The 20,690-nt window shown below is 37.0% G+C and overlaps 1 protein-coding gene across 2 annotated transcripts in view; it reads right to left on the bottom strand.

Annotated features, from left to right (window-relative positions):
* Positions 1 to 11,672: 11,672 nt before the first annotated feature.
* HCN1 (hyperpolarization activated cyclic nucleotide gated potassium channel 1) overlaps positions 11,673 to 20,690 on the bottom strand; it is a 212,776-nt gene continuing 203,758 nt past the window's right edge. For both annotated transcript variants that reach the window (XM_083816272.1, XM_083816273.1), the window contains 2 exons: positions 15,654 to 15,818; positions 11,673 to 13,789 (listed from right to left, as the gene is read on the bottom strand). In XM_083816272.1, coding sequence (XP_083672398.1) covers positions 12,978 to 13,789; positions 15,654 to 15,818 — 977 coding nt within the window. In that variant the 3' untranslated portion in view covers positions 11,673 to 12,977. The remainder of the gene's footprint in view (positions 13,790 to 15,653; positions 15,819 to 20,690) is intronic.

Below are 20,690 nucleotides of genomic sequence, written 5' to 3'. Positions count from 1 at the left end.
TCTTTTTTTTATTTTTATTTTTTTTTGCTCAGAATAAAGAAAAACTGACCACTCTGGGTTCTGTGAAATGAAAAATTGTTATATGGGGTGAAAGAGTGTTAACAGTGCTATGCAATTTTTGATGTCCTATAATAAATACATGTTCCACATAGTCCAAGATGTAACTAACTATGCAAGAACAAAATTCTTAGAAAAGTAGCTCCACTCTACAAAAGTGTCCATAAAAATCAGCTTTGTAAGACTCTACATCTCATGTGTACCAATGGTTGTAAATCACATTTTTTCAAAGCACAAGCTGTTTTTTCCCTTCCAAAAAGTTGGCTAGAAGGCTACCCTTGGGATAAGAAACTTCTTATGTGTTCCTATGTTTTATGTATCATCCTCATAAAGATGATTCATTTGAATCCGTATTTCTGATATGCATATGATATGATATGCAAGTCAATAGGAAATTAAAAAAAAAAAAAGAAAAAAGAAATTTCTTGTAATACTGACTACTTGTAGAAATTCTCTGGATATGGTGTAACAACTCAGAGCTGACTCTGAATGGTACTGCAGCTCCTCACATGGCTAATTAGATTTGCTGAAGTTAGGTATTAAAATGGTTATATAGTTATCATGGTTATATGCTCAGTAACTGAGCATTGAGCCTTGAATTCTGCTGCATAAATAAAAATGACTAAGGCCTCCTTTGATGTAGAGAATCTACCACCAAACTTGAGACACATAATAAACTTGCAACAGGATGAAGTACACCGGTGTGTGATGTTAATAACCAATGAATATTTAATTCCTTAATTAAATGTGATGCTGCCAAAGGCAATTTGCAGCTGCATTAGGTAGCAGTCCATCTCGGGGGTTCTTCTTAACCATCTTATATGTTGTTAGCTACCACATGCTTCCTCCTGTGAGGTCTGAGGACTGGAAGGAAATGTTCCAAAATGTCGTGAGTCTGTCCTCTGAAATGAGAAAACAATTTCTGTAACCAAGACTACTTCATGCAGTAGGGACCTCTGGGATACCACTTGGCCAGCAAAGCCAGAGAAGGCCGTGTACTGCTCAGATATCAACCAGAAGGCAGCTTTTATCCTCAAAAATGAAACAAAGTTGATAATCAGCTTTTCTGAAGCCGAATTGAACTCACTGCGTGGATGAAAATCAATATTATTAATAAAATCTAGGCATGTCCAGAAGAAGCATACAACCAGCTGAAGACATGTCTCCTCGTGTAACAGTGTTTACAGATATCAGTTCTCCTTATAGAATCATAGAATCATTAAAGTTGGAAAAGACCTCCAAGATCATCTGGTCCAACCATCCCCCTACCACCAATATCACCCACTAAACTATGTCTCTAAGCACCATGTCCAACCTTTCCTTAAACACCCCCAGTGACAGTGACTCCATCACCTCCTTGGGCAATCCGTTCTAATTCCTGACTGCTCTTTCTGAGACGGAATATCTCCTAATTTCCAAACTGAACCTCCTCTGGTGCAGCTTGAGGCCATTCCGTCTAGTCCTATCACTAGTTATCTGTGAGAAGAGGCTGACCCCCAGCTCCCCACTTCTTTCAGGTAGCTGTAGAGAGCAATAAGGTCTCCCCTGAGCCTCCTCTTCTCCAGACTAAACAACCCTAGTTCCCTCAGCTGCTCCCCATAGGACTGGTGTTTCAGGCCCTTCACCAACTTCGTAACCCTTCTCTGGACACACTCCAAGGCCTCGATGTATTTCTCACATTGAGGGTCCCAAAACTGAATTCAGTACTCGAGGTGTGACCTCACCAGGGCTGACTACAGGAGGACAGTCACCTCCCTGGTCCTGCTGGCTACACTGTTCTTGATACAAGCCAGGATGCTGTTGGCCTTCTTGGCCACGTGGGCACACTGCCGACTCATGTTCAGGTGAGCATCAACCAACAACACCTCCAGAGCCTTTTCCTCTGCACAGCTTTTGAGCCCCAGGCCTGTAGCGCTGCATCCAGTTGTTGTGACCAAAATGCAGGACCTGTCACTTAGGTATGTTGGACATCATCTCATTGGCCTCTACCCATCCTGTGCACGTTTTTCTGCAGAACCTTCCTACCCTCCAGAAAATTGACACTTCCCCCGAGCTTGGTGTCATCTGTAAACTTACTGAGGGTGCACTCAATTCCCTCATCCAAATCATCAATAAAAATATTAAAGAGGATGGGCCCCAACTCCAGTCCTGGGGAACACTGCTCATGACTGGTTGCCAGCTGGATTTCATTCCATTCACCACCACCCTCTGGGCCCAGCCATTCAGCCAGTTTTTAACTCAGCAAAGAGTGTACCTGTCCAAGCCATGGGCTGCCAGCTTCTCTAGGGGAACACTGTGGGAGACCACAAACAACCATTGCACACACACAAATAGTTAATTTCCTCTAATACAGAGTGAACATTCAGAACTACACTCAACTTATGCAAACAGTGACACCTAATACAAAGTAAGTCCACTCTAGTTTCTGTATTATAGATGAGGATGCTGGGCTGTGATCCATGAAGGAGTATAAGGAAGATCCTTACAACAGCTTTGTTTTTTCCATTTGCACAGCTGCCACAAATGGAAACTGAGTTTTTGCTTTATAATCACAATTTTGCTGGCAATTTTTGTGCTGGTTTTTAACAGGAGACAGAAGGGAGTGCAGCCCAACCTGTTGTGTTAAGTGCGAGAGATAGTAAACATACTTGTCAGTAGCATGAATGGAAGACACCCGAATGCATGTAGAAATCACACTGCATGAGGAAACAAGTGACAGTTTTATTTAAACATTTTCCATCAGGAAGGATGCTAATTAGCTGTGACTTTTTATTGCCTTGTAATTTTCTCCTTCCTCCCTCCCTCTTTCCCTCCCTCCCTCCCTCCCTCCCTCCCTTCCTCCCTCCCTCCCTCCCTCCCTCCCTCCCTCCCTCCCTCCCTCCCTTCCTTCCTTCCTTCCTTCCTTCCTTCCTTCCTTCCTTCCTTCCTTCCTCCCTCCCTCCCTCACTCCCTCCCTCCCTCCCTCCCTCCCTCCCTCCCTCCCTCCCTTCCTTCCTTCCTTCCTTCCTTCCTTCCTTCCTTCCTTCCTTCCTTCCTTCCTTCCTTCCTTCCTTCCTTCCTTCCTTCCTTCCTTCCTTCCTTCCCTCCTTCCTTCCTTCCTTCCTTCCTCTCTCTCTTTTACCTAGAGATCTGATTTGTGGAACTCCACTAAATCTCCTTCCTTATACAAAGGCTGCTGTATGACCTCCATGCCAGGAAAAGGCTCTGTATGAACAACACAGACGTGGTAGCCTTAACTTATGACATAGGCCACTGCATCCACTTTTGGTCAGATTGAGTACCAGGTTGGTACCAGGGGATAGGATAGGAGAGTGTACAGGTGGTGACATTGCAATCATAAAATCATAGAATAATTTAGGTTGGAAGGGACCTCTGGGTCCACCCTGTACAACAACCTGCTCAACACAGGTCTAATTAGATCAGGTTGTTCAGGGCCATGTCCATCTGAGTCTAGAACAGCTCCAAGAATGGAGCTCCTACAGCTTCACTGGTATATAAACAAACAAACATACTATCATTTTTCTTTTATATCTAACTGTAATTTCCTTTGTTCAAACTTATGTCCATCACCTCTTGTCCTATTGCTGTGAACCAGCTAGAGGAATCTGGCTCCCCCTCCTCTGTGTCCTCTGATCAGGTAGTCAGAGATGGCAATAAGGTCTCCTAAGTCTCTTCACATCAGCCTTGCTCTCTCAATCTCTCATGCACATCACTTGCTCTAACATCATGGATATCTTGATCTGTTTTTGAACTCGCTCAAGTTGGTCAGTCTTCCTTATATTGGGGGCTCCAAAACTGGACTCAGTACGCCCAGTTCAGTCCCACAAATGCTGAGAATAGATGAAGGATCACTTCTTGCAGCCTACTGGCTGCTGCATTGCTAATACAGTCCAGCAGGATATTTGTCCCCTTTGCTGCCAGGGAACAGACTGGGCTCATGTCCACCTTGCAGTCCACAGGACTTGACCTTTAAGAAAATCTCTCTGTTCAATTCTATTGGGTCAGGACCTCTTTTTGCATTTTTGCTAGTCTCTAGTGCCAACTGAAAATACAAGAAATAAAGGTAATAGTTAAAACTCACCCATTCTGATGGAAATTTAATTTTAGAAATGGATGTGAATGATGTTTCTAGATACTACTTGCTGAGCAATCTAAAATGAAGTGACTAAAGTATTATATTTAATGTTTTAATAGCTGGTAGCATCTTAAGATTAACAAATATGTTTGGCTAAAACATTTCACTGGACCTAAATTTTGAAAGCAATAGTTTCAACTCTCAATATTCTCCTGCTGGCTGAAAAACTAACTCTCTTGTCAGATACTGAGCATGGTATTACATCCACTTAGCCATGGCTGGAGATCACAGATGGCTGTAATGAACTCACCAACCAATGCCTATTCTTTGCATTCAGGGTATAGAAGGCTGGGCTGCACTGTGTCCCACTTAAAATGCATTGCAGGAGTGCTAGATATACGGAGATAACTGAATATGTTTTAGTTTTATTGCATTCATAATGTTTTAAACTTTTATTTATTTATTTTATACATTACTGAATAACTTTCTATTATTTTGCCTTAAGGGCATAGCTTCAAAGTGGCAGTGCCAATAAAATTCTGACAAATATACTTGATGTTTACTTAAATAAAATGTTCTATCATGAAATACAGTTTGTATGCTTGTTCTTAGATATTAATGATTAAATGAGTTACACCTCTTTCCCTCCAAATACTCATTTCTTCCGGGGTAGTAAATATAGTCACTAGATAGTATATTCATTTATCCTAAACTTACTGTTACAATTTATAGTGCAGTCCCTTTTCCCCAGCTGTAATGTTAATACAAAACTTAATGTACAAATAGATAGAATTTAATCATATTCTGAATACTTTCTTCTAGATGGATTTCAAAATAATGCATGCCTCTTTTTGCCCTTAATATTCGCGGGACATATGATGCAGCAAAAAAGTAACCTTCTCTGATTATACACTCTAGCTGCCAAAGACTGAAGATTATCATAGTTTCATGGGGGTACTCTTGCGATTTGTTGCCTTTCACCACTAGTACAGTGATGTTGTGGCTTCAGTCCCCGATGCCAACAAAGGACTTACACAATGTGCAGAAAAAAAAAAATAAAAAAAAAATGAAAAAGAAAGAAAGAAAGAAAGAAAGAAAGAAAGAAAGAAAGAAAGAAAGAAAGAAAGAAAGAAAGAAAGAGAGAAAGAAAGAAAGAAAGAAAGAAAAAGAAAAAGAAAAGAAAGAAAGAAAAAGAAATGAGACATAAGCTGTACACAGAAAATAAGGGAGAGTAAAAATCGGTCTAATTGGTCTGAGTTAGAACATGTCTTTGGAAAGAATATCTCTGAAAGTCTTACGTGCTGGTTGTGTTGTGTCACAGCCTCCACCAAATCCTGATTAATAGTAATTTTTGTGGTTTCCACTTTGGACCCACTCCTAGTCAGCTTGCTTCAGCCTACCATGAAGTTTAATTAGCTTTGTTGAAAAATTTTGTGCATATTTTCCATGTTCATAATATTAACTCTTAGACATAGAGTGAAATGCTATAATAACATGAAAAATATATATATATTATTATTTTTTTTTAATGTATGATTACTAAAAGGGTGCATGGGATCCAGGACAAAAGTGCCCAAAATACACACCAGTTTCATGATTTTCCAGATACTCTCTCTTACACTCTTCTAATAGGCCCAGGTCTGATATCAAAAGTAGCAACCAGCAACATGAGTCTATTTGGTTTCATTTTTCAAAAGAAATGAAATAGATGACCCAAAAGAAGTAATGGATTTGTGACAGAAAACCAAGAGAGACTGATTTCTCCTTCTCCTCTTGCTTTATTGCTACTCTCATGATGGAACTGCTTTCCAGCCTTCAACAGGACTTGACATATTGTCATCTTTCCTCCCCTATCTTTTTCATGTCCTTCAGGGAATCTTAACAGAAAGGTTTATTTCAAATATATATCTATATTTTTTTTTGCTTATGGCACTTCACTTTGCCTTTCTTCAACTCATTTTTATTGTCACTTTTTCCATTTTTACTGCTCTTTGTTAATGACATCAGTATGTCTCATTATTACTGAGAATTTTCCTGAAAAAAATAAATCAGAGAAGAAACAAAATAAGAGAACAATCACTTTCACAAAACACTTTCCACAATGTGCTTTAACACCTATCACAGCTGAAACTATTAACATACACAGCTGTGTGTTCTAGATATCCAGGACAGGCTAAGAGCAAGAAGTGACTCAGAAGAGTGTAGCGATAAACAATAAAGAACTCCATTGACAACACAGACCTCAAACAACCAGGACTGTGACATATGGTGCTCTATGCTCAGTGCTATCTTCTGTAATACTGCTGCCTACGCAATGAAAATTCACCCTAGATACATCAATTTTCAGCAGCTATTAACAATACCAACTCTTTTTTGCAAGGCACAAAAAAAAAAAAAAAAAAAAATTTGTCTCCTCTTTCACAGAACACGCTGAACATTACTGATGCTATGTGCCAGATGGCATTACATTATTATATGGTCTAGTTTATCTCTCTATGTGAATATCATTAGTTCAATCAAGAGTTTGATGGACAGTTCTGAATTTTGTCCACATCTCTTTGTCTTGCAAAAGACAAACAAAAGCCAAAGCCCTGGACTGTCCCACCTAGAATCTGATTTACCTGGTAGATCTGACAGATAATCCACCATGAATGGTCTTGGTACTGGAGAAAAATAGGAAATATCATAACCATTCTCTTGGACTTTTCCACAGTATTCACTATTTCTGTCCAGGACACCATGATCTGTGAGACAAAGGTCCAGTGAATCATTAACATTTCATAAGCTCTACTTGGAGGAAGGTATTAACATAATACCAATTGGTAAAATGCACATAATACACTTCCTTTAGAGGGTTTAAAAACAACAACAAAAAATCTTAATGTTTTTTGAACATCAACGTGCAGTTACCAGCTAAAAAAAATATTTCAGAGATACAGCACTGCCTCCAAATTTGGTACTAATCTGTTGCCAAGATGACCTAGCATTGGCTGAAAACAGATCATAGGCAGAAAGGGCATTGATTGATGATTAAATTAAATTAAAAAAAAAAAAAGGCAAAGTTTTCAATGACAATATGATTATTTTTGTAAAAGTTTCAGATGTGAATTGATCAGACCAGACCATATTCAGGAATACTTACAGTCCTTTGTAAGAGCAACTCAAATATTGTTGCCCATCTTCTCTCCTTTCCTGTTGCAGTGGACATTGACCTGGCATCAATTATTGTTCACATCACCTGTTGACTAGACTAGAGGAACTCATAAATTTGAACTTAAATTCTCCAGATCTGTGGCGTAATGACCACACAGACACCAGGGTTCTTTCAGAATCAGTAACTGCTACCACTTTATGGATGACATAACTTCAACTCTCTTCCACTCTCATATTGAGGACAGGCTCCCTTCTTATACCATTTGCTCCACAGCAGTACTTTTCCACTAACTATTCATTGGCCAACAACTTTGCCCGGTAGTAGCAAACACCCAGCAACTTCTATGTCTTAAGGACTGGAGAACAAGCAGTCCAAGACAGCAAGGCATCTCCTGAATCACCCTTCTTTGTTCCCTTTAAACTCTTTACATTCCTGATGGCCTCATCAAGAGTCCGATGTTATCACCAACCATGGGGCTTGTCGACCCCCATGGCCACACTCCCACACAGATCTTAGAAAAAAACTATTAATTGAAATTGTCCTCAACAATGCAGACTACATCTGTGGTATAACAAGCACAACAGCCCCATTTTTTGTGTTGATTTTGTGAAGAAACGAAAAATCCAATTCAAACAGAACCTGGTCCAGGACCCTAAAATGCCTATATATCTATAACAAAGACTGAAGGCTCCATTTATTGCTCTCTTTCATTTATTGCCTTCAAAATGAGGTCTCTCCTTTCAGCCCCCCCCCCCCCCCCCGCAACAATAAAACAGGACTGCACACATTTTGCTCCCTAAAAATAGGTGCAAGTAGATCCATGAGCAATGGTCATGCTCTGTTATGCTGTTCACAGAAGGCCTTGGTTTTGTGGTACTAGTGCAGTAGAAAAACTATAAAGAGTAGTCCTTAAAAAGAGGGTAGGCAAAATGCTTTGCCAATGCTATAGAAACTATTTGCCCCTGTCCATGTAAACTCTTCAGTAACAGTAGTGTTCAGAAGCAGCCAACACCGGATACATATTTTCAGGTTGGAATCTGATTTTCTTGAGATGAATGGTATCAGAATCCCTGCAGGTCTCTACAGACTTTCCAATGAAATGCTGTAGAGTACCCGATTCCCTTTCCTGCACAGGCTAATTTGAACTGGTTAGAGAAGCAACCCAGCATTTGGCATTTTCTCTTCTTTTTTGTGTGTGGTTCTACTCAATCCAGTTTTTCCAATGACCTTTCAGCAAGAACTAACCAGGGTGGGACCTTAACAGGGGGAACCATGCTGCAAATATATCATATAAAACTGGAGAATAGTAAGAAATATGGTATCTTCTGCAAGCAGTTGAAAGAACATCATGTATCTGGAACAGTTTCAAGGATGATGCAAAGTTTAGTTTCAGTGCAAATGCTCTTTTGAGTCTTTCAACTCATGAGGCAAGAATTATCTGAGCCATTGTATACATCTTAAATGATCTACCAAATGTTTTGTTTATATCAAAAAAGATACTTTTTAAAAGGGGGTGCATATACATGTAGCAGTATTTGAAAATGTACATAGACTGTACATGGAGAGATTCACTTCATTTAGGTTGATACCTTGCTTGTGTTCTACCACTGTGTTCTAATGTTCCCATATCTTGACTGAAAACCAGTGCTAGCATAAGTTAAGATATTGCATTTGCTCATGGAGGTGATAGAAATGTGATCATGGACCAGAAATTATGCCATTAGCCTGTATGACCAACTGCATCAATCAAGTAAATGACTAAAAGTGCTAATTATGTGAAAGAGCACTGGGTTTTGCTCTTGTGCTGTTTTACTGCTAGTAAAAATGTATAGATTCTAAATTCACAAGATGTATTTCTCAGAGGATATGGTCTAAAGCAATTACACTGTTCTTACTCTTCCCTGCTTAAAAAAAAAAAAAAAAAAAAAAAAAAAGCAGGAGAAAGGCCAAATACTAAATAAATAAATAAACTGTGTGCACCCAATGCTTATAACGTGTCCTAGAATATACCACATAATTCACTATAGCTCAGATCCAGGATTTCTAGACAAACACTTTGTGTTCCTATCTTTTCACATTTTTATGTGAAAAGAGGACTTCAGAACAGCAGAAATAATTAATGTGACTGTGTATTGCCAGAGCAGCTGAGCTGCAGGTTATTTTAAAAATCTAATATTTTATTTTTTAAACAAAATATTTTCTTCCATCTATAAATTAGAATAGAATATACATGGATAAACGTACTGAAGTCAGTGTGAGAACTCATGTAAGTGAATTTTGAAAACAGAAATATTAATCTCAACTCATAACGACCTGCACCATTACTTGAAATTTTGCTGCTTAAAATAAAACTCACTTTGGTTCCAGTTCTGTATCTTCAGTTACAATCACCAACAGTGTAATTAATGAATACTACTTCCATACCAATAGTCCCTTGAAATCTCAACTATTACACACAAGTTCAGAGGTATATCACTTGGGACTGGCACAGTTAGTAAGATAAACTGAAGGTATGACAGAATACAGTTTTCATAAGTTACACTAACAACTACTTGGGATTCTCCCCCAGGATATTTTAAAGTTTATCTATAAGCAAACTTCAGTTTCAAATATTTGTACTCAAGAAACATTACCATTTAGCGGTAATGGCTTAAACAAGAGTTTTATGAAGATCACATTTTTAGCACAATGAATTCCTGTAATCTACCATGGAAATATTGCTTAGGAATTGATTGAGTATATCATATAACATCTTCAGATTTCTAAGACCTCTTCTTCTTACAGTGTACATAATTACCCATTCTTTTCCCCACCTCCCCATACTGCACATCAATTCTGGGACTAAGAACAGAGAAATGGGAAAAGCAAACAGTTCTTCTTTCATGGTAAAGAAAAACCTGATAAGTTATGAACATATTGGAATGAAAAAAAAAAAAAAGAAAAAAAAAGAAAAAAAACATTCATGGCTTTATTTTTTAAATATTTTCTTCAATTTATTAATAATTTTTAATATATATTTATTTATGGCTTTGAGCAAAGACAAAAGAAAAAAGTCTAACTTATCCCCAATCATAGAGTTATTGTAAGAATCAGATCTATAGTCTTCCCAGCAGCAGTAAGATCCAACCTTTTTCATTAATACATTTCATCCTGTACAGATGTGAGATTTCATATTTATGGGCTTAGGTATGTACAGACAAAATAGGTCAGTTCAGAAACTAGCAATGGACCTTTATATTACAGGAATGTGAGTCATTTGTTTCTTAATCTAAGTATATACACATTCATACATACATTATATATATACGTATATAATTTTATACCCTGTACCACTTTTTTTTTTTTAATTAACATACAAAGCCTAGATATTGTCCACTCTATTACAAAGTCATTAAAAATTATTTATGGTTTCACTGAAAGACCATGTGAATTAATATTTCTTCATAGTGCTTAAAATAAAATAAATATATATATAAAAATATTTCACTACTAACCCCATTTCTCCTATTAAATGTAAACCTTAAACAGTTTGAAAGATCAGAATATGATCTTAATTAACTGACAGAATTTGTTAGTATTAAAATAATATGTGGGGGGTATTGTACTGAGAAATAAATGGTCTTGCAGCGTATCCATAATGTTCCAAACATGTTTAAACAACCGCTTCCTCGTATACTACTCTGGGCCACTTAGACTAATGGCAGCAGCATGTTAATGGGTTAATTACATTGATTTTCACTGGTGAGTGGGAGTCAGCAGAAACTGGAGAAAAAAATATATTTTTTACTTTTTATTTGATGTACCACTTTAGTAAAAGGCATAACAGGCAGCATGGGTTCAAGCTCTGTTAGCTTTAGAATATTTACTTGGCTCTCAAGTACATCTGGATTCACTGCATTATGTAGTTTGTGATGTTATTTACTTTTTCTGTGCATTGTGAAACTCAGCATTAATGGGAAAAGATGCATTCCTTTGCATTCACTTCCTTAACATGAATCAGCTGAGTTTTAAGGAACAGAATATATGCTTGTATCATATCCATAATGCTGATTTTTCAATGAGTTAAATTATTACACATTTAGTTTCAATCTCTATTAAATGTGACAAATCAGGCACAAATGACTATGAAAGACTTTTTTTTTTTTTTTTTTGTGTGTGTGGATAATGTGAAGATCTGAGCAAACAAAACAAAATGTTCACAAAAGAGTATGCTTTAACCCTGCTTTCTGTCACAATTTCCATTCTGTTTTGAAGACATAAAAAATAATAAACCTCGTACCTATGGGCTATGTTTGACACTACATGCCTTAGGATACACTATCCATTTAATTACAATATACACAGAGCAAATCGTGCATTTCCAGACAGACTTGATGCTATATTATATTTATTTATTTATTTATTTTTAATTAACACCACAGTCAACTACAAAACTACAGTGAAGACACAGAAAGCACCTGAAAGCCTAAATCAAGCTGTGGATTACAAATAATCCTTTAAATGAAAGACCTCACTTCTAGACTTAAACCAGAGATTCAAAGTCAGCATTATAGGAATTTTAAGGTAGACGTAATCAATGAATGGTTATTATTTCCTAAGATACCATAAAAGTCTTTTCCTACAATAGCTGACTGAACCTATTTTTATTTTTATTTTTACTTTTTTTTAAATTATTATTTTATTTTTTTTTCCCCAAAGCATGCATGGAATATTTTTGGATGCTATTTAGGGCAAGGAGAAGAAAAGTGATGGTATTGGTGAAGTACAAGCGATTTGCAGGATCAAGCGTACAATTTTGCATAAAACATTGCATGTAAAAGTAACATTATAGGTTTTAAGCCATTGCATTACAATTCAACAGTTGTGTTGCACTTAGCTTTAACAAATTTTAAAACTGTAAATTTTGAAGTGAAGAGCTGAACCTAAATTCCTAAACAAATACCTTGCAATGGTACACCACACAGCAGCTATTTTTATTTGGGTCTAAAAAGGTATTTACAATGGCAATATTTATAGTCTTTGTAAAAGTCTTTAGCAATATGAAGACTGAAATCCACCCAGTTTACTGAAACAACAGACGGGTTGACATGGCATGAGGTTACAATCTATCCAGAGGAGTGCTAGTGCCAGCCTTGGCTTGTCAATCTAATTCTGAATGGAAAGCACAAAAAATAGGAATTGCAATTGGAAATAACTGAACTCTTCATGGAAAATTATTAACAATGTATATGAGTAAATGAAATAACAATGTTTTCAGAATACCACTTGGTCAGTGCTATGTTTTAGTTAGGTTGATTATTTGTTTTATACTTGTTTGAAATTTGTTACTATGTTGATAATTTTCCCATGAAAATGGGAAACCTTGTGAACTAAAATCTGTTAGACTGGTTTTAAAGTCAACATGTTATAAATAAATAATATTACAGAATAATTTAGACTTCTTTAATGGTTGCAAGAAAGGAAGACACGAATTCAAACAAGTTTTCTTAATCCCTTTTTTGATATATATATATATATACCATTTATATATATATATACACACATAATTTTTACATTCGTTATGTAGGGCAAAGCTGTCTAAAGTATTTTTTCTCATAAGTAGACTGCTAGGATACACGAGGAAACAGGCTAAAACAGTTCCTGGGACGGCTCTCAGTTTGCTGCAAGTCTGTTTCTCGTAGTCACCAGGAATCATAAGTTTGACGCGAACCGTGGTTTGTCTCCCTCCGACTCTGTGCTTAAGACTGCAGAAGAATCCCTTTGCAGGGGTGCTGTGGGCGGCACTGCCCCCCGGTTCGGGGGGATGGCTCCCGAGGACATCTGTCGGAAGAGTGAGACCCGCTGGGGGACAGTGGCCCGGCTGGCTGGTGGCACGCTGGCACCGGGGGCAGGCTGCGGGAGGGAGGCCAGGGACTCCCCCACAGTGGGGTGAGGCCTGGCGATCAGGGTGGAGATCTCATGGGGCAGGGAGGGCTGCGAGGCGGAGAGGGGCCGCACCTCCCGGCTCAGGTTGGTGTTGTGGAGGGCCTGGGTACTCTTGTGGACCTCGTTCTTGGGTGCAGCACCTGGCGGCGGCTGGGGTGCCTGTGGCTGCTGCTGCATGAGGGAGAGCTGTGAGGCTGTCGGTGAGGCGTACTGGAAAGTTCGGCCGGCCAGGGGACTCTGTACAGGTGGGCTGCAGACGGCAGTGGTGTAGGAGCAGGGCGAGAGGATGACAGCTTGCTGGGGTGTCTGTGTGCTCGGCGAGGGGGAGTGCAGATTTCCATGGGACAGGCTGCCAGTAGTGTAAACAGGAGGGGACTGTGTCCTGACGCGCGATGAGGAGGTGGCAGAGGTGCTGGAGTTCAGCACAGGCATCTGCTGCAAGCTCCCTGGGGCGATGGTCTGCACCATCTCCCTATCATGCTTGACAATCTGCTTCAAGATCTCATTCTCCTGGTTGTTGAAAACCCCTGTGTTGAGGTCCTTCTGGAACTTCTGGAGGAGGATGGAGTTCTTCTTCCCTGTACAGACAAGCAGAAGACTTAGCCAGCCTGACATACTTACTTCACATTTTAGCTCTTTTGCCGAGGCTCACATCATGAACATCGCCTTCACCCAGACATGGTTCCCCCTCTCTACACAAGAACTGCAAGCTTTAATAGTGCCATCATGTTCAGAGACACCTGAACTTTCCGAGCTCCTTCACTTGCAGTGGATTGCCATTATTGTAATTATTCTGAATATGTAACCATGGTAATTTACTGAACAACAGGGTTGAAAAGGCCACCAGGCTCTGCATGAATAACATTCTTCTTTCTGCAAAACTGTCCTAATTTCCACTAAACTCTTAAGTAAATTATAAGTACATCTTCCATTTAGTACATTCCATGGAACTAATTACTAGCTATTAGTAACCAGTGACCACTAGTTTACAACAAATCATGTTTTCAGATGCTTGTGAACTGATATGATCTCACTGCTAATGTGAAACTTGCTTATGCAATAAAGCCTGTTGTGTACTGTGTACTGTCTTCTCTGTGTCTTGACACTTCTTTGATGCTTTTAGTGTCTGCAAGACACAGATTTTGTGTCATTGGATACATAGGAATACAACTGCACTGAACTGCTTTATTTATTTTTTTATTTTTTAGATAAGACAATTCACATCTTATCTTTTGTTCTGTGCAGATTTTGTATTTTAAACACAGCACTTCAGACTGGATTAGTGATTCGAGCAGACTGCACTTTACTACTAGTATTATTGAAGCACATATCACTTAAGAGTTGGACTACATTTCCAGAAAGCATTGGAAGACAAATTTTATGAGTTTATAAAGTCTTAATAAGATAAATAAATGCACTGAGTACTCACAAATTGCAAAATAATAAAATAGATCTATTCAATATTAGAAAACTATATATATGTATTTCATTTTTTTTACTCTTGCTATGTTAAAGAAAACACAAATATGTTTTCTTCCAAATCACATTTTCAGCTTAGAATAGATAGCACAATGACAATGCACTGAAAGTTGTTCCCTATTCCCTTTGAAGAAACTGCAGACTTATCTGTATTGAAAAAAAGTGATGTGGATAAAATCTTACACTAGAATTTTCTTGTGAGGTTGAGGAAACAACATTGAGGATAAATGATTTTATATGAATAGCTGCATTTTAAAACCAGTGTCGATAATGATGATCAGAATGCATTTCTTTCTACCTAAGGCCATATATTTTACCTAATATATTTTATTAGAGAGGTCCAGAATGGCTGGTTGCATAACAGCAACACTGTTTTGATGATCTGCTGTATAATTCCACCTTTCACTCAGATATCCTTGGCCTGCTTTTCTCATTACAAGCTGATCTGAGTAACTCCAGTGTGCAGCCATCAATGATACCAGAGCCCATGTTGTGAGGAAAATGAGAGCCCTGCTGCAAAGGATTAGCTCACTTCAACAAACACAGGTTTTGAGAGTGCTGAGAGACTTCAGCTCTTCTCAGCACTATAGATGCCATCTCTAAACTGTTTATGTATGAATATGTCATCTACTGCCCCCTAAACTGCATAAATCCCATGAATTGCTGAAGTCAGAAAAAGAAATATACAGGATTCATAAATAATGCTAATGATAATTAAACTATACAGAATAATCCTCAGAGAAGATTGAGAGCTCTCTAAAATTCAAAGTTTTTTATTACTTCAAAGTGTAATTTCAGAATTTCTTATCACATCTTATTTATAGATCAACAGAGCATTTACTTCAATGTAACAGAAATGATTTTTTTTTAAGAAAGGTTTAATTGGCACGTTATCCTTCAACTCTAGGAAAAGAAAAGGTAGAAAGATTTTATGAATTTCAAATATGGAAAAAATAATACTACCTATTCTGTCGAGTCTATCAATTGCCACTGTTTCAAAGGCTCTTCTCATCATGGGGTACTCTTCCAGAACCTCATTGAAGTTGTCCACTGAGAGGGAGTAGAGGCGACAATATGTGTCTGCTCGTACACTGGCAGTTCGACGGCCCTTGGTCAAAAGGCAAATCTCTGGGGAGAGAAACATTCATTACATGCAGTAAACAAAGAATTTAGTGAACCATGAGAAACTTAACAGCTAGGAAGTGACTCAATGCTAACAAGTACTCAGTGGCAATTTTTCTCTTGCTATTTGTACAAGGTTGCATGGGCAGTTCTGAAGGCGTTTGATTCAATCTCTGCTACTATAAAAAAATAACTAATCTCCATTAAAAGCTGTGCTTATAGGTTTTCTCAGTCTACACTCTGATTTTATTGGGCCTTTAAAAAAAAAAATCACTTCAAGTTGTAAAAAATGATCCATCAGCTGTCAAACACAGCTTGCTGACTCAATTAACACAAGTGATTCTATTGATTTTATTATTATTATTATTTTTGAAATATTCATCTGACAGAGAGAATCAATTCCTTTAATCATTCAGGAGATTTTCTAAACTATTTTAATACATGATATCTGAATGTAAGAACTGATTTAATAAAAAATCTTTCACACATGAAAATGCTTTCTGTTTGGTTTTATGTCATAGGTATTTTGGGAGATGAAAATTAGGATTTCAGACTTTTTTTTTTTTCTTATTTGGCTGAACAGCAGATCCCTTTTAACCTCTCTTTACTCCACTTGATTAATCTAGCAGGCTTGCTTCGAGAGTATCTCTAACAGAAATTCGTCGTTCTGGAAGAGAGGGGACTGAATCTCCATGCAGGGTCCCAAGAAACGGCCCATCTTGCAACTGTTTATTCTTGAACCCACAGGAAAAGGTTTTCCGGAAAAAGGCCTAAGGCAGTGTCAGAGGATTGTAACAGAAAAACATATGAGGCACTATGAGAGAGATGCATAAATCCATCTAATGGAACTGTGTTTCCCAATAGAAGTCTGTGATATTCAGACATGTTATGTAAGACCTCATATGTTTGTAAAGATGTCAAACTCAAGGTATTGAATATATCCCACTTCTAGAATACATATGTGATCATTCTTTTCCTTGAATCCACCCCTGTTTTCAATGAAGATCTACATTAGCAAAGTTTACAGGAGATTTACTATTACCTAAAATAAAAGAACATTTAACACAGTATAAAATACAATGGATTCAGTTAGAAATATTCTTTATATTCAACTAAAAGTGAGGTTGTTTGCATGAGACTTTGAAATTAGAAACAATTTGGAAACTTCTTCCAAATTTTCTATCCACCCTTATTCCCTAAAATGTGTTTTCCTTTAGATCACAACTGGTGTTTTACTCACGCATTCCAGTTAATTCACGTTACAGTACAAACTGAAATGAAAAAGTCAATTGCAAAAAGAAGTGTTTGATTTGATATCATTTTCAAGTTTGAGAATGAAAAAACTTATATAAATATTCTGAATTCTAGGGCTCAGGCAGGGTGGGAGATAGTTTCCCTACCCAGTTCTAGCAGTTAAGAGCACTGAGTTCATATCTGTTAATATTTAAATACTGGAAGTGGGTCAGGAAACTGTTTCCTACCATGCTTGTGTATTAATCACAAACTTGCATTCTCAATGAAGTGTGGAAATACAAATATTTTTCATTAGTAAGAATAAGAAATTCTGCAGCATTACTTCAAATGTACAAAGTGCTAGTACAGTTATTTCTTTTGCTGGATGTCTTTAACAAAACACATTTTTTAAATTCATTTGAATTTAAAGAACCCTGATGTTTTTTGGTCTGACACTTCTTGTTGAAGAATTTCCACATGCTACCTAACCCTGAAGGCTTAGTGGCTAAGATGCTTAAATAACAGTGGATAAATCAAAGGACGTTAATGTGTATCCAGCATAGAATGTACTCGAACCCCTATAGCTTTGGGGAGAATTTATAGACTAATGTCTATTGTAAAAGTCTCGACCCAACGTCCCTCAGAAGACCTGTTACCCAAGAAAAATGACGATTTGTTGTAAAGAGCAAACAGAAGTCAGTCCTTTCTTCTTCCATCCCCTAACGCATCCTGACCCCTTCTCCTTTGATTGCACTCACTGCATTGTAGTTACAAGAGCGAGAAGGACACTGTGCCCAAAGGGAGTAGTTAAATGCAGTGAATACCCATTCCATTTCCTAAGATACACTTTAGATATCACACAGAAATTTTTAAATATATGGTTGAATTTATAAATAACTTAACTGGCTGGAAAATGTGTGATTTATGATTACCTCTTGATTTTCTGCTTTCTTCACTTAAAATAGCTTCAAACAATACTAAAGGCATAATGAGATCTCTTCCACTGTACTGAACAAAGAAAAATACTTGAGCCTATGAAACATCATACACCCCAAACAAAACAAACACTGACTGTGCATACTAAGTATTCTGAAGAGTGTAAAGATAATTCTTTCATCATTATTGGCAGAACACTGTGTTTTAGATTACTTCAACAAGAATGATGGGAAGACACCATAAAAAACGATGTTAGATTTCATCACAGGACAATGGAGCAATGGAATTCATGGTTGTTATTGTAATAAATATATGTTTTCATTCTAAATACTTTTTTTTTACTTTTTTTTTTTTTTTTCTGCCCTTCTTTCCTCTTGTTACTCTTGCCAAGTAAGAAGACTGGAAAGAATCACTATGTAAACTATACAACTTATTCTGCAAATCCTGTGTCAACCCACAACTTCTGGCTGAAGAACATCTCTTTGGAAGGCTCTTCGTATCAATAATGAAGTCATCTAGTTAGATACAACATGAAAGAAAAGATAGGAGAAATGTCCTGCAGTCTGGAAGGGATCAAGGATTGCCACTATGGAGCCTGGCTGCTCCATGAAACAAGAAAAGCTTCATGGTCTCAGCTCCAGTTGAGCAGTCTCATTCAAAAGATGCACTACAGAATTGTATTTCAACCTTCTTGTGATGGACAGAATGCATTTCCAACAATGTTTCTTGACTGATTTGAGTTGTTTTATAGCCACTGATATATCATCTGTATTGCTTTGATATACATATTGATGGCATCATTTCCACACTGGCCACAAGACTAATGTGTATGTTAATTATACGTGTTCTGTATTTGAGTTCATTTAATCTATTCGCTATTTCTTTGGAAAAAAATCTCTAGCATAATAAAACAATTAGAATATGAAATCTCATTTATTTGGACTGGAGAGCAGGAACACAATGTAAAAATTTGCTCCTATGAAACACTTATTTGGACTGGAGAGCAGGAACACAATGTAAAAATTTGCTCCTATGAAACACTTGTGTTTTTTTAAAGAAATAAGAAATAAGAAACTTTTTTTTTTCCTTAATGAATTCATAAACAGGAGACTTCAACAGAACAATGTAATGAAAATATCCATTATTTATTAAAAATGTGTCTTAATGACATCAGTGCACCAGGTGCCCTCAGCAATCATACTCTCCTAGATGTTTAGTTGATTTAAATGGTCTATGAAAAACAAACAATAGCACAGGAGTGTGCAGTAGAACACAAAGGACACACACTATTTTCAAATGGTTTGGACAAAGTTCTTTATTAGCATAAAAACAAAGCTGCAGCAGCATATTACTCACTAGTATTCACATCTGCAGTTGGCATTGTGCATTGCCTTCGTGCTGTCACTTTGAAAGTGCTAAATACTTCTATCTTTCCTTTCCAAACATAAGAATGTATTCCATTTCAATTAATAGTTATATATTAGGTATAATTAACCTGTAATTTAAATTTAATTGAAGCTTCACTTTTAGTAATGCTTTTTTTTTTTTTTTTTTTAGCCTCTTTGGACAACAGTTCGCTAGAACAGTCTAAAACAAATGTCAATCACTATACTAATGAAAAATTACTATTTCAAAGCACTAAACAATGATAAAAACATTCACTTGTTCTTACATTCCATATTTAATTAAAATGTAACTAAAATAGGGCACACGTATATAGTATTTATATTTCCATTAGTGTAACAAAATACTTTGTACAGGAAATTATATGCACCCGAAAGACAGCACTAAGGGAGACTGATTTTGGGAAAGCCTGAATGAGTTAGGGTGAGTGACTCATCCAGTAAGATGATTCTTAAATAATTAGGATTAGTAAACCTTTTGTAAGAGCCACAGTTTTGGCACTCACTGTGGTCATGTTCATAGTTCTTTTAGACTATACCAACATATCAAGGTGCTAATTTCCCCCCTCCCCTGTTTTGCTGTGGGATTTTTTTCTTCAAGCAAATAACAGACTGTGGGAGCAGTTCAACTCTAGCATTAATTGTGATTTTGCATCCTTCCTACTCTTTGTTGGATGGATCCATGGACAATTCTCTACCAATAAATTCCTGTTTCCAATTTATACAGACCTATAAAAACTCTTTTCTTTCTCTCTGGGAACCAATACAGCTTAGCTGACAGTGTGGCACTTATCCATTAACTGTCAGTTCATTTTGCACATAAATTTTACTCCAAATATAATACTCAAATTTTTATGTCACCTTAGAATTTAATTACAGATTGAAAATAAAATTCAAAAATTCAAATAACAATAAAAAGTTGCCTTGCAAAAAAAATGTGTTCACTATCAGACAAACTGTGGTGATAAAGGAAACAGCTAGGAATTAAGTGGCTACCCAGTTCATTAAAGGATACCAGTCTGGTCCTGTCTTATGGAATATATTTCTTTCTTTAGTGTAGTATATAGTAATATTTGAAAATGCAATGCTATAATGAATTAATATTGTATGCATAGCTTTGTTTTGCAAGGACAGAGGTTCCAGAATTAAAGCGAAAGTTCAATTTACTAGGTACATAGATTTATTTATTTATTTATTTATTTATTTTTGTAGTAATGAGCAACTTAGATAACTAGTATGTTAGCCATATACTGCTCTTCATACTATAATAAAGTAAAAATAATTAGCAATTTCTATGCATTTGTGA

The sequence above is a fragment of the Anser anser genome (assembly GCF_964211835.1).
Source record: "Anser anser genome assembly, chromosome: Z".
NCBI classification, from domain to species: domain Eukaryota; kingdom Metazoa; phylum Chordata; class Aves; order Anseriformes; family Anatidae; genus Anser; species Anser anser.
Note: the sequence above shows the minus strand (reverse complement) of the source record. Positions and strands in the feature narration are given on the sequence as shown.